Source organism: Salmo salar, chromosome ssa19 (assembly GCF_905237065.1).
Source record: "Salmo salar chromosome ssa19, Ssal_v3.1, whole genome shotgun sequence".
Taxonomy (NCBI): domain Eukaryota; kingdom Metazoa; phylum Chordata; class Actinopteri; order Salmoniformes; family Salmonidae; genus Salmo; species Salmo salar.
Window position 1 is genome coordinate 7,497,445 of NC_059460.1, and position 15,305 is coordinate 7,512,749.

General features: G+C 40.8%; 1 protein-coding gene across 1 annotated transcript in view; it reads right to left on the reverse strand.

Moving 5' to 3' along the window:
* The window catches only part of LOC106578368 (cadherin-related family member 1), a 171,823-nt gene extending 157,530 nt beyond the window's left edge, over nt 1-14,293 (reverse strand). The window contains 3 exon segments of the mRNA XM_045702044.1: nt 13,461-13,556; nt 13,926-13,931; nt 14,141-14,293. Coding sequence (XP_045558000.1) covers nt 13,461-13,556; nt 13,926-13,931; nt 14,141-14,276 — 238 coding nt within the window. The 5' untranslated portion in view covers nt 14,277-14,293.
* Nucleotides 14,294-15,305: the final 1,012 nt, after the last annotated feature.

Below are 15,305 nucleotides of genomic sequence, written 5' to 3' on the forward strand. Positions count from 1 at the left end.
ACAAAGGGGGGTCAAAATCAAAAGCAACAGTCAGTATCTGGTGTGGCCACCAGCTGCATTAAGTACTGCAGTGCATCTCCTCCTCATGGACTGTACCAGATTTGCCAGTTCTTGCTGTGAGATGTTACCTCACTCTTCCACCAAGGCACCTGCAAGTTCCCGGACATTTCTGGGGGGAATGGCCCTAGCCCTCACCCTCTGATCCAACAGGTCCCAGACATGCTCAATGAGATTGAGATCCGGGCTCTTCGCTGGCCATAGCAGAACACTGACATTCCAAACTTGAAGGAAATCCCGCACAGAACGAGCAGTATGGCTGGTGGAATTGTCATGCTGGAGGGTCATGTCAGGATGAGCCTGCAGGCAGGGTACCACATGAGGGAGGAGGATGTCTTCCCTGTAACGTACAGTGTTGAGATTGCCTGCAATGACAACAAGCTCAGTCCAATGATGCTGTGACAAACCGCCCCAGACCATGACGGACCTCCACCTCCAAATCGATCCCGGTCCAGAGTACAGGCCTCGGTGTAATGTCCATTCCTTTGACGATAAATGCGAATCCGACCATGACTCCTGGTGAGACAAAAGTGCGACTCGTCAGTGAAGAGGACTTTTTAACAGTCCTGTCAGGTCCAGCGACGGTGTGTTTGTGCCCATAGGCGACATTGTTGCCAGTGATGTCTGGTGAGGACCTGCCTTACAACAGGCCTACAAGCCCTCAGTCCAGCCTCTCTCAGCCTATTGCGGACAGTTTGAGCACTGATGGAGTGATTGTGCATTCCTGGTGTAACTCGGGAAGTTGTTGTTGCCATCCTGTACCTGTCTCACAAGTGTGATGTTTGGATGTACTGATCCTGTGCAGGTGTTGTTACACGTGGTCTGCCACTGTGAGGATGATCAGCTGTCCGTCCTTTCTCCATGTAGCGCTGTCTTAGGCGTCTCACAGTACGGACATTGCAATTTATTGCCCTGGCCACATCTGCAGTCCTCATCCTACATTGTCGAATAATAGTGAAGACATCAAAAGTATGAAATAACACATGAAATCATGTAGTAACCAAAAAAGTGTTAACCTGTGGGGGGTAGGGGGCAGTATTGACACGGCCGGATAAAAAACGTACCCAATTTAATCTGGTTACTACTCCTGCCCAGTAACTAGAATATGCATATAATTATTGGCTTTGGATAGAAAACACCCTAAAGTTTCTAAAACTGTTTGAATGGTGTCTTAGAGTATAACAGAACTCATATGGCAGGCAAAAACCTGAGAAGATTCCTTACAGGAAGTGCCCTCTCTGACAAGATCTTGTTCTTCTTGTCTCTGTTTATTGAAGACTGAGGATCTTTGCTGTAACGTGACACTTCCTACGGCTCCCATAGGCTCTCAGAGCCCGGGAAAAAGCTGAATGATATCGAGGCAGCCCCAGGCTGAAACACATTATCGCTTTTGGCAAGTGGCCGATCAGAGGACAATGGGCTTAGGCGCATGCACGAGTCGACCCCGTGCTTTATTTTCTTTCGTCTTTTTACCTAAACGCAGATTCCCGGTCGGAATATTATCGCTTTTTTACGAGAAAAATGTCATAAAAATTGATTTTAAACAGCGGTTGACATGCTTCGAAGTACGGTAATGGAATATTTAGAAATGTTTTGTCACGAAATGCGCCGTGCTCGTCACCCTTCTTTACCCTTTCGGATAGTGTCTTGAACGCACGAACAAAACGCCGCTGTTTGGATATAACTATGGATTATTTGGGACCAAACCAACATTTGTTATTGAAGTAGAAGTCCTGGGAAGAACACCAAAGTTAATCAAACTTTTGTAATAGTAAATCGGAGTTTGGTGAAGGCTAAACTTGCTGGGTGTCTAAATAGCTAGCCCTGTGATGCCGGGCTATCTACTTAGAATATTGCAAAATGTGCTTTCACCGAAAAGCTATTTTAAAATCGGACATATCGAGTGCATAGAGGAGTTCTGTATCTATAATTCTTAAAATAATTGTTATGCTTTTTGTGAACGTTTATCGTGATTAATTTAGTAAATTTTTTGTAAATTCACCAGAAGTTTGTGGGGGGTATGCTAGTTCTGAACGTCACATGCTAATGTAAAAAGCTGGTTTTTGATATAAATATGAACTTGATTGAACAAAACATGCATGTATTGTATAACATAATGTCCTAGGGTTGTCATCTGATGAAGATCATCAAAGGTTAGTGCTGCATTTAGCTGTCTTCTGGGTTTTTGTGACATTATATGCTAGCTTGAAAAATGGGTGTCTGATTATTTCTGGCTGGGTACTCTGCTGACATAATCTAATGTTTTGTTTTCGTTGTAAAGCCTTTTTGAAATCGGACAGTGTGGTTAGATTAACTAGAGTCTTGTCTTTAAAATGGTGTAAAATAGTCATATGTTTGAGAAATTGAAGTAATAGCATTTCTAAGGTATTTGAATAACACGCCACGGGATTTCACTGGCTGTTACGTAGGTGGGACAAAATCGTCCCACTGGCCCTAGAGAAGTTAAACAAACAAAAATATATTTTGAGACTCTTCAAAGTAGCCATCCTTTGCCTTGATGACAGCTTTTTTCTGTCCCTTTCCATTCAGCTGACACAAGAGGAAGGACTCTGAAAGAACTGCAATGATCCTGAATATTAATTCAGTCACCTCTAATCAATAAAAAGTTAATACTTTTCCAAGTTAATCATTGTCAAATTCATCAACAAGGTACTGCAAATTTCAATTAAACCATAAGGTGGCCACACGACAACAAGTGACATATTCTAACATTTCCTTGAGATTTACTTTGTGGCTGTGCTATCAAGTGGAAACCAGATTTCAGACACTTTCTACTTGCGACAACAGAGTGCTGATATATCTAATTTACATATATCACTTGGTATATCAATAACAATGAAATGGCATGCCATTGCCTGAATATTATATTAGATTTGTCTTAAAACATTAAAAAGCAAGTTTGCTGCATGCGGTATTCAAATTTGCAAAGTAAGTACCATGAGTCAAGTGAGCAAATCCACTGCACTACAATATTACCTCTGCTCTAATGTGAAGGCGACTCATATCATTGACACTTTCAAGAGGGCATGGTTAGCAGCTCTGCCTTCTCGCACAAGTAGACACCTCAACAAGCCCCTCCACAAAGTAGTGGTGGCAGAAGCAGCTAGTACTCTGCCTTCTCATGCAAGTGAAGTGCTTGTTGAGGTAATTTGCTAGCAGCGAGGGTTGCATGGTGTAATCGCTGTGGAAAATGCTCTCTTGAGACTTTTCTAGTCCTAGGCTGTTTGTTCACACTGGCAAATGGGATATTGAGATGCTTCAAAATGCATGCTATTAAAATTCCTTGCGCCTGGTCAAACTAATACACTAATTTAGCGTGGGGTTGAGGTTACCTCAGCTGAACAGTAATAATTTGTCTGGGGTTCTCAATACAGTGGCTTGCGAAAGTATTCACCCCCTTGGCATTTTTCCTATTTTATTGCCTTACAACCTGGAATTAAAATATATTTTTTGGGGGGGGTTTGTATCATTTGATTTACACCACATGCCTACCACTTTGAAGATGTAAAATATATATTTTTTGTAAAACAAACAAGTAATAAGACCAAAAAACGGAAAACTTGAGCGTGCATAACTATTCACCTCACAAAGTCAATACTTTGTAGAGCCACCTTTTGCAGCAATTACAGCTGCAAGTCTCTTGGGTTATGTCTCTATAAGATTGGCACATCTAGACACTGGGATTTTTGCCCATTCTTCAAGGCAAAACTGCTCCAGCTCCTTCAAGTTAGATGGGTTCTGCTGGTGTACAGCCATCTTTAAGTCATGCCACAGATTCTCAATTGGATTAAGGTCTGGGCTTTGACTAGGTCATTCCAATACATTTAAATGTTTCCCCTTAACTTTTTTGGGATGGGGGCAGCATTCGGAATTTTGGATGAAAAGCATGCCCAATGTAAACTGCCTGCTACTCAGGCCCAGAAGCTAGGATATGCATATAATTGGTAGATTTGGATAGAAAACACTCTAAAGTTTCAAAACTGTGAAATAAAAATGATGTCTGTGAGTATAACAGAACTGAAATGGCAGGCGAAAATCTGAGGAAAATCCATCCAGGAAGTGCTATTATTTTGAAATTGGTGTTTTTCAATTGAAAGCCTATCCACCTTTCAAAGGGATAGGACCCAGATTCCGTTCCCTATGGCTTCCACTAGCTGTGAACATTCTTTAGACATTGTTTCAGGCCTTTATTCTGAAAAATTAGGGAGAATGAGCAGTTCAATGAGAGGCCAGTGGAAATTCCCCAACCTGTTTGGTGCACAATCCCGAGAGCGCGCCTTTCGTTTTATACTGACGACGCTATTGTCCGGTTGAAATATTGTCGATTATTTAGGCTAAAAACAACCTGGGGATTGATTATAAACATTGTTTGACATGTTTCTATGAACTTTACGGATACCTTTACGTCTGCCTCTTGTGACCGCATTTGAGCCATTGCATTACTGAACAAAACGCGCCAACAAAATGGAGGTTTTTGGATATAAAGAGGAACTTTATCGAACAAAACAAACATTTATTGTGTAACATGGAGTCTTGTGAGTGCAACCATATGAAGATCATCAAAGGTAAGTGATTCATTTTATTGCTATTTCTGACTTTCGTGACTAATCTACTTGGCTGCTAACTGTTTGTAATGTTTTGTGTACTGAGCGCAGTCCTCAGATAGTCGCATGGTTTGCTTTCGCCGTTAAAATCTGACATGGCGGCTGGATTAACAACAAGTTAAGCCTTATTTTGATGTATTGCACTTGTGATTTCATGAAAGTTAAATATTTACAGTAATTTAATTTGAATTTGGCGCTCTGCAATTTCAGCGGAAGCTGTCGGTGGGACACTAGCGTGACCCATAAGAAGTTAAACCACTTGAGTGTTGCTTTAGCAGTATGCTTAGGGTTAATGTCCTGCTGGAAGGTGAACCTCCATCCCAGTCTCAAATCGCTGGAAGACAAACAGGTTTCCCTCAAGAATTTCCATGTATTTAGCGCCAGCCATCATTCCTTCAATTCTGACCAGTTTCCCAGTCCCTGCCGATGAAAAACATCCCCACAGCATGATGCTGCCACCACCATGCTTCACTGTGTGGATGGTGTTCTCAGAGTGATGAGAGGTGTTTGGTTTACACCAGACAGAGCGTTTTCCTTGATGGCCAAAAAGCTCAATTTTAGTCTCATCTGACCAGAGTACCTTCTTCCGTATGTTTGGGGAGTCTCACACATGCCTTTTGGTGAACACCAAATGTGTTTGCTTATTTTTTTTCTTTAAGCAATGGCTTTTTTCTGGCCACTCTTCCGTAAAGCCCAGCTCTATGGAGTGTACGGCTTAAAGTGGTCCTATGGACAGATTCTCCAATCTTCACTGTGGAGCTTTGCAGCTCCTTCAGGGTTATCTTTGGTCTCTTTGTTGCCTCTCTGATTAATGACCTCCTTGCCTGGTCCTTGAGTTTTGGTGGGCGGCCCTCTCTTGGCAGATTTGTTGTGGTGCCATTTTCTTTCCATTTTTTTAATAATGGATTTAATGGTGCTCCGTGGGATGTTCAAGGTTTCAGATATTTTTTTATAACCCAACCCTGATCTGTACTTCTCCACAACTTTGCCCCTGACCTGTTTGGAGAGCTCCTTTGTCTTCATGGTGCCGCTTGCTTGGTGGTGCCCATTGCTTAGTGGTGTTACAGACTCTGGGGCCTTTCAGAACAGGTGTGTATATATACACTGAGATCATGTGACAGATCATGTGACACTTAGATTGCACAGAGGTGGACTTTATTTAACTAATTATGTGACTACTGAAGCTAATTGGTTGCACCAGATCTTATTTAGTGTCTTCATAGCAAAGTTTGTGAATACATATGCATGCACCACTTTTCTTTTTTTTTTTTTTAACAATGAATCTTTTTTATTTCACTTCACCGATTGCACTATTTTGTGTATGTCCGTTACATGAAATCCAAATAAAAATCAACTTAAATTAAAAGATTGTAATGCAACAAAATAGGGGGATGAATACCTTTGCAAGGCGTTGTATGTAAATGTCATATTTCAGATATTTTCAGTTTTTTTATAAATTTGCAAAAATTTATAAAAACCTGTTTTTGCTTCTTCATTATGGTGTATAGTGTGTAGATTGATGAGGGGGGGGGATATTTCAGCAATTTTAGAGTTTGAAACTGAGTTTAAAACATGGTCATTGTGGATGTTGTTTCAACTCCAAACACAACAATATGGATAACTTTCTAAGGTGATGATTACTTCAAAACACCCATACGCATACTATAGCATATGCATAGGCTTATGAGCCTATGCATTACAATGATGATTGTGCCATTATACAATACATAGCCTACTGCATATTATTCATGGTAGAAAAACATAAAACAAAACTGATTTATGTAACGTTGTAACGTAACAAAATATCAAAAAAGTGAAGGGGTCTGAATATTATCTGAATGCACTCTATATGGGTCATGACAGTGTGATGACCATGTTATGACAAGTTATGTGAGCTGTTATGACATATTATGACATGGTTATGACAAGTGAAATGTAAAGGACTTTTACAGGCTGTACAATAATGTTAGGATTTTAAATTATTCCCAACTCTTTTCGTGATAGGCTATAGGCCTATGGATGTACCGCAGAGGCCTATAGGCCTATACGTAGGCCTATCTCTCTCAGAATGACCTTCTCGATCCAAATCAGTCAGGTTTCAAGGCTGGTCATTCAACTGAGACTGCTCTTCTCTGTGTCACGGAGGCTCTCCGCACTGCTAAAGCTAACTCTCTCTCCTCTGCTCTCATCCTTCTAGACCTATCTGCTGCCTTTGATACTGTGAACCATCAGATCCTCCTCTCCACCCTCTCCGAGTTTGGTATCTCCGGCGCGGCTCACTCTTGGATCAGACATATCAGTGTGGATGACGGATCACCACCTCAAGCTGAACCTCGGCAAGACGGAGCTGCTCTTCCTCCCGGGGAAGGACTGCCCTTTCCATGATCTCGCCATCACGGTGGACAACTCCATTGTGTCCTCCTCCCAGAGTGCTAAGAGCCTCGGCGTGACCCTGGACAACACCCTGTCGTTCTCCGCTAACATCAAGGCGGTGACCCGATCCTGTAGGTTCATGCTATACAACATTTGCAGAGTACGACCCTGCCTTACACAGGAAGCGGCGCAGGTCCTAATCCAGGCACTTGTCATCTCCCGTCTGGATTACTGCAACTCCCTGTTGGCGGGCTCCCTGCCTGTGCCATTAAACCCCTACAACTCATCCAGAACGCTGCAGCCCGTCTGGTGTTCAACCTTCCCAAGTTCTCTCACGTCACCCCGCTCCTCCGCACACTCCACTGGCTTCCAGTTGAAGCTCGCATCTGCTACAAGACCATGGTGCTTGCCTACGGAGCAGTGAGGGGAACGGCACCTCCGTACCTTCAGGCTCTGATCAGGCCCTACACCCAAACAAGGGCACTGCGTTCATCCACCTCTGGCCTGCTGGCCCCCCTACCTCTGAGGAAGCACAGTTCCCGCTCAGCCCAGTCAAAACTGTTTGCTGCCCTGGCACCCCAATGGTGGAACAAGCTCCCTCACGACGCCAGGACAGCGGAGTCAATCACCACCTTCCGTAGACACCTGAAACCCCACTTCTTTAAGGAATACCTGGGATAGGATATAGTAATCCTTCTAACCCCCCCCCAAAAAAAATATATATAGATGTAATATTGTAAAGTGGTTGTTCCACTGGATATCATAAGGTGAATGCACCAATTTGTAAGTTGCTCTGGATAAGAGCGTCTGCTAAATGACGTAAATGTAAATGTGTCCTCATCATTGTCTTATGGTGAGGGTAGCATCACAGCCATAGGCTAGGCTGCATGATTGTGGGTGGATAGCATACCTGAATATTGAGACAGTCAAATTGGGGTTAGGCTAGATCTGTTGGCTCATCCCCTTTTGTGTTGGGCTTGATGTGCTTTTCGAAGAATTCCACTGCATCCTTGGCAGTGGAAAACGTGTGTTGTATTTCGTAAGGTCAAGATGAGTTTTGCCGGGATCTCAGGTTTAGCTTGCGTAGCTGGGATCTCACCTCGTTGTAGGTTGCCCTCTGTTCAGCAGTTCGGCATTCAGATCTGGGTAGATTCTGATCCTCTTCTCCACATATGCCCCGATTCCTTTGCGAGGTGAACAATTTGGTGTTTGACATCAAAACTGTGGATTTGTATAATCATGCACGACATCCATTCCAGAGAGGACCCGTGCAGTGCGCAATGTTTATCAGTGGCATGGGACCCAGCTTCTCCTGCCCAAACAGTTCATAGAAAAGATTGCTCATGAAGGAAGTTTCAAGTCCTGTGACCCTCACATTAAATTTACAGGAATAAGTGTGGTGGCTAATTTCTGCATTACCAAATGAGAGTTACAAACTGCACACACCAGTCAGAGTTATAATTAAACTACATCTTTAATAATTAAGAGCTTTGCAAAAGCACTTGACTTTCAATGATGCACTTGACTTTCAATGATGCGCACTCTCTAATGAACCATTGAAAGTGTCAACACAAAAGTACAAATATCTTTTAGAGCCAAGATACACCCCTCTCAACCTACATGACGAACCACAGATCATAGAAACAGTTCAATAAGGGACTTTATATTTGAGAAAGGAGTATCCCTTAGCCAGATAGCATTCGCTATAAATTATCGTTCAGTTTGGTCCCTAAAACAAGGTTCTAATCTCGTTCCTGGTACTTCATAGTACAACAACACCAACTCATCCAATGGCATAAATCAATTGTCAACTCTAGATACTCCCATCTCAAGTAAACCCCCTCTTGATCCCACTCCTGGACAAGCTCACTGAGGGGAGTGACTTGCGCACAGGCATTGTGGAGACAAATAATTGGTTCCCCATTAATTACGCCATCCCTTCACATTGTTTAACCTCTTACATCTAGACATTCCGCTAGCGGAACACCTGCTCCAATATCCAATGATGGGCGTGGCGCGAATTACAAATTACTCAAAAAAACCAAAACTTCAATTTTTCAAACATATGACTATTTTACACCATTTTAAAGACAAGACTCTCCTTTATCTAACCACACTGTCCTATTTCAAAAAGGCTTTACAGCGAAAGCAAAACATTAGATTATGTCAGCAGAGTAACCAGCCAGAAATAATCAGACACCCATTTTTCAAGCTAGCATAGAATGTCACATAAACCCAAATCACAGCTAAATGCAGCACTAACCTTTGATGATCTACCATCAGATGACAATCTTAGGACATTATGTTATACAATACATGCATGTTTTGTTCAATCAAGTTCATATTTCTATCCAAAAACCAGCTTTTTACATTAGCATGTGACGTTCAGAACTAGCATACTAGCAAACTAGCAAACTTCCGGTGAATTTACTAAATTACTCATGATAAACGTTGACAAAATACATAACAATTATTTTAAGAATTATAGATACAGAACTCCTTTGTGCAATCGAGGTGTCCGATTTTAAAATAGCTTTTCGGTGAAAGCACATTTTGCAATATTCTGAGTAGATAGCCCAGCCATCACAGCTAGCTATTTTGACACCCACCAAGTTTAGCACTGACCAAACTGCGATTTAGTATTAGGAAAGTTTGATTACCTTTAGTGTTCTTCGTCAGAATGCACTCCCAGGACTTCTACTTCAATAACAACTGTTGGTTTGGTTCAAAATAATCCATAGTTATATCCAAATAGCGGCGTTTTGTTCGTGCGTTCAAGACACTATCCAAGGGTGACGAAGGGTTACGCGCCCGACGCGTTTCGTGACAAAAAAATTCTAAATATTCCATTACCGTACTTCGAAGCATGTCAACCGCTGTTTAAAATAACATTTTATGCCATTTTTCTCGTAAAAAAGCGATAATATTCCGACCGGGAGTGGTGGTTTTCGTTCAAAGAGAGAGAAAGTAAACATGGAGTCGACTCGTTCACGAGCCTCAGTCTCATAGTACTCTGACCGGCCACTATCCAAACGCGCTAATGTTTTTCAGCCAGGGCCTGCAAAGCCACGATTCAGCTTTTTGCCGCCTTCTGAGAGCCCATGGGAGCCGTAGGAAGTGTCACGTAACAGCAGAGATCCCCTGTTTTGGATAGAGATAATCAAGAAGATCAAGAAATGGTCAGGCAGGGTACTTCCTGTACAGAATCTTCTCAGGTTTTGGCCTGCCAAATGAGTTCTGTTATACTCACAGACACCATTCAAACAGTTTTAGAAACTTTGGAGTGTTTTCTATCCAAAGCTAATAATTATATGCATATTCTAGTTTCTGGGCAGGAGTAATAATCAGATTAAATCGGGTACGTTTTTTATCCGGCCGTGAAAATACTGCCCCCTATCCATAACAGGTTAAGAATAGGTAAAGACACATTCACATATGAAGACAATGTCCCATTCTGTCCTCTTCCCTTTCTGATATTCTGCATAGCACCAGGGACATGTGATAGACAAGCCTGACCTCTCCCCTCTCTGGGCCCCAAGTGACTGAGCCCTAGCTAAGGGAAGAAGTCAGGCTTCCAACACCAGAGTCCAAAGGTATACATTCTGATTCATCCGCCACATAAGTTTAGAGTGATTTTTTTAGAAGATTGATTTCCCACTGTCTCCAAATGTTACACTTTAGTTGATTAGGTATGAACTTTAGAAATTAACAGTGCAAGAGTTTTAATTGCAAGTCGAGGTCAGAGGTAATTTTCTCACAAACAATCTCTCGGATAGTAGTGGCAAACTCTTTTTGTTGCCGAATGTTGAGAGCTGCCATGTTCCCACAGGTGAATTGTGAAAGGACAGAATATGCCAGCTGCTGGAGCGAAATATACCTGCTATTGTTCCTCATAATCCCATGAGTCCTATACCTTATTGTAATGTTATATGTTGCCAGTTAATTGAAAATAAGTCTGTTAATTCATAGTTATCCTCTCTAGGGTCGGCGGGACGAAATCGTCCCACCTACTCAACAGCCAGTTGAATCCCGTGGCGCATTATTCAAATACCTTTGAAATGCTATTACTTCAATTTCTCAAACATATGACTATTTTACACCATTTTAAAGACAAGACTCTAGTTAATCTAACCACACTGTCCGATTTCAAAAAGGCTTTACAACGAAAGCAAAACATTAGATTATGTCAGCAGAGTACCCAGCCAGAAATAATCAGACACCCATTTTTCAAGCTAGCATATAATGTCACATAAACCCAAACCACAGCTAAATGCAGCACTAACCTTTGATGATCTTCATCAGATGACAACCCTAGGACATTATGTTATACAATACATGCATGTTTTGTTCAATCAAGTTCATATTTATATCAAAAAACAGCTTTTTACATTAGCATGTGACGTTCAGAACTAGCAAACTTGGTGAAAGCAAACTTCCGGTGAATTTACTAAATTACTCACGATAAACGTTCACAAAAAACATAACAATTATTTTAAGAATTATAGATACAGAACTCCTCTATGCACTCGCTATGTCCGATTTTAAAATAGCTTTTTGGTGAAAGCACATTTTGCAATATTCTAAGTAGATAGCCCGGCATCACAGGGCTAGCTATTTAGACACCCACCAAGTTTAGCCCTGACCAAAGTCAGATTTACTATAAGAAAAATGTTATTACCTTTGCTGTTCTTCGTCAGAATGCACTCCCAGGACTTCTACTTCAATAACAAATGTTGGTTTGGTTCAAAATAATCCATAGTTATATCCAAATATCCTCTGTTTTGTTCGTGCGTTCAAGATACTATCCGAATGGTAAAGAAGGGTGACACGCACAACGCATTTCGTGACAAAAAATGTCAAAATATTCCATTACCGTACTTCGAAGCATGTCAACCGCTGTTTAAAATCAATTTTTATGCCATTTTTCTCGTAAAAAAGCGATAATATTCCGACCGGGAAAGCGTGTTTAGGTTCAAAGAGAGAGAAAATAAAAACATGGGGTCGACTCGTGCACGCGCCTCCGTCCCATTGTCCTCTGATAGAGCACTTACCAAAAGCGCTAATGTTTTTCAGCCAGTGGCTAGAATTACATCATTCAGCTTTTTCCCGCCTTCTTAGAGCCTATGGGAGCCATAGGAAGTGTCACGTTACAGCAAAGATCCTCAGTTTTCAAATAAAGAGAGCCAAGAAGAATAAGAACTTGTCAGACTGGTCACTTCCTGTAAGGAATCTTCTCAGGTTTTTGCCTGCCATATGAGTTCTGTTATACTCACAGACACCATTCAAACAGTTTTAGAAACTTTAGGGTGTTTTCTATCCAAAGCCAATAATTATATGCATATTCTAGTTTCTGGGCAGTAGTAATAACCAGATTAAATCGGGTACGTTTTTTATCCGGCCGTGCAAATACTGCCCCCTACCTACAACAGGTTATTTTGTAAAAGAAAGACACGAAAAAGCCACCTGTTTCAATTTGTGAATACAAATAGTCAAGTATGATCTCATTTATAGTAGAGTAAATGCTCCAGTAGCTGTTTTCAAAGTATTTCTGCCATTTTGTTTCATAGCTGGTAAATAAATAGCACAGAATCTCAGAACTACGAATCCTATATAGTCTATCCCACCTCATGCTGTAACACTGTCTAGCTGGGGGCTGTGAGCACAGGAAGAGCCACGTCAAAGATACATTTTTAGACACTCTGCGCACAGGCCTAAAATGTGGTCTAATTAACTTGAAATGAGAGTCTACTGAAGTGAGACTGCTTTCTTCACAAGCTAGGTTGTTTTTCTATGTTTGAGTTTCAACTGCTAGGGAAGAGAAGACAACGCTTCTACTAATCAGACTCAATCTCACAGGCACAAACATGACTCAAGTCACACTATCATGGTAACCTCCCGCCCTTAAAGGAGCAGGTGAAAATGTTTGTCTCATCTGTGATATTTTGGTTAAATGACTCATGTCATAAAAAATACATATTATTCAATATACCACATTAGTTTCTTCTTACTAGTAATACATGTATTGTTTTAGAAACATAACAAAGCATGCTCATCTGTTTTTTTGTGTTTTGTTGGTGTAATTGTCCCTGCAAAAAAATATTTTTTAAATCTACCCGCCAGTGACTGGTTGACCAAGAAGTTAATTTATTGCCCTGTTCTTCGCCTTGAAAGTAGCCTATGGGCCAGGAGAAACTGAAATCCATGGCTTGATTTTATTTAAACAGCCATTGCAAACGTCATCTAACTTTAGTCAAGACGGGCTAACAATCAATGGAATTGATAGCGGCATGTGAGCATGTATTACTTATTTTTTGCTAAATTACCATGTTAGTAACATCAAACCATATATAGAGTTGATTTCAGGTTATTTGGCAATTTTTTTGGGGGGTTAGGGTCAGGTCTTACCGACAGGAGTATCCTCTGACAGACTGAAGAGTGCCAGGTTTCCGTTGCTACTGTAGGGCCCATTATCGTAGAAAAATGGGGCATAGTCTGCTTGTGCTAGAAGAGATACACCAAGAGTCTAATCCATTTGTTGTTATACTGTACTACTAATTCCCCCTAATAACATCTTAGCACTGGCTGTGGGTGTCAGATAAACAGAGCAGGGTATATTGTACTAACCACATTCTGCTTTCTCAATCCCTTGACTAGGATTACAGGCGCAGTTACGTCAACCAGCCCAAAAATATACACACTTTTCTTGACTTTTCCCCACGCCATCAAAGGTAATTAAAATAGCTTTTTTTCAAATACATAGAGTTTTCACAATTGATGGTACTGTGGTGTAATTTTACATTCTTCGAATTCACTTGGGCGTTTCAAACAATATCCAACAACTTCTATTAAATCATAAGATATTGCACTCACTTGCAACTAGCAGGTAGGCAGGCAATGGGAGGAAAGGCAAGAATTAAATACAGAACAGGAAAAACATGTTCTTTGCTCTACAGTGTATGATTATGAAAATGCTAGCCATCTCTCAAAGCCCTCTAGTGCAATTGAAAACCGGCAACAATCAGAACAAAGCTTAATTAAGTTGCCAATCAGGTATACAGAAAGCAAAAAGATAAAGGTAGACTTACCAAAGCAAACATGCACTAATACGAGAAGCAGTGAAAAATGTAACTTCCTGACATTCTTCATCCTAGAGAGCAAAGCCATGAAAGCACACCAAGAAAAGAGCTTGTGGAGGTAGCTACTACAGTTAGTTCTGTACATGAGGTGTCCTTCAAGGTGTTTACGGTAAACTAGAGGAGGAAGGCTTAGGCAGATGCCCACATACTAATCCAATAACACGTCTTAGCTCCGGAGACGCATATAGACCCCCCATCTCTCCAATCAGGACATTTACCACCAATTGTCGGGCAGGGGGTGGGTCAACAAGAGAGGGGCTTGGGGTCTGGGAGTGTCCACTCTGTGAGAGCCTTGCCGAGAGGGAGCTGAACTGGAAAACACTAAAAGGCTAAAATGATATTGATTAATATGATGAGAAAATTAACTCATGTGTATTTAATATGTAGCTATATATTACATCAAGTATACATATTTCTTAATTGATATGTAATTCATCTTCTTGATTCATGCATTATTGATGTATAATTAATGTGTAAAAAAATCTGAATTCATGTGTAATTCATGTTAAATTAGTTTGTCTACAGTTGTGCAGGTGGGAATGTATTACAATTCATATTTAAATTGCTTGAATAAAGTAAAATACTGTGGGGATACAGTACCTTACAAAAGTATTCATCCACCTTGGCGTTTTTCATATTTTGTTGAGTTACAACCTGTAATTTAAATGGATTTTTATTTGGATTTCATGTCATTTACATACACAAAATTGTCCAAATTGGTGAAGTGAAATTAAAAACAAATTATGGAAAGGTGGTGCGTGCATGTGTTTACCACCTTTGCTATGAATCCCCTAAATAAAATCTGGTGCAACCAATTACCTTCAAAAGTCAAATAAACAGTGAAATAAAGTCCACCTCTGTGCAATCTAAGTGTCACATGATCTGTCACATGATCTCAGTATATATACACCTGTTCTGAAAGGGCCCAAAAAAAAGAAAAAAAAAAAATACAGAAAAGTGGTGCGTGCATATGTATTCACCTTTTGAAGCCCCTAAGTAAGATCTGGTGCAACCAATTACCTTCAGAAGTTACATAAAGTCCACCTGGGTACAATCTAAGTGTCACATGATCTCAGTATACATATATATATATATATATATATATATATATACT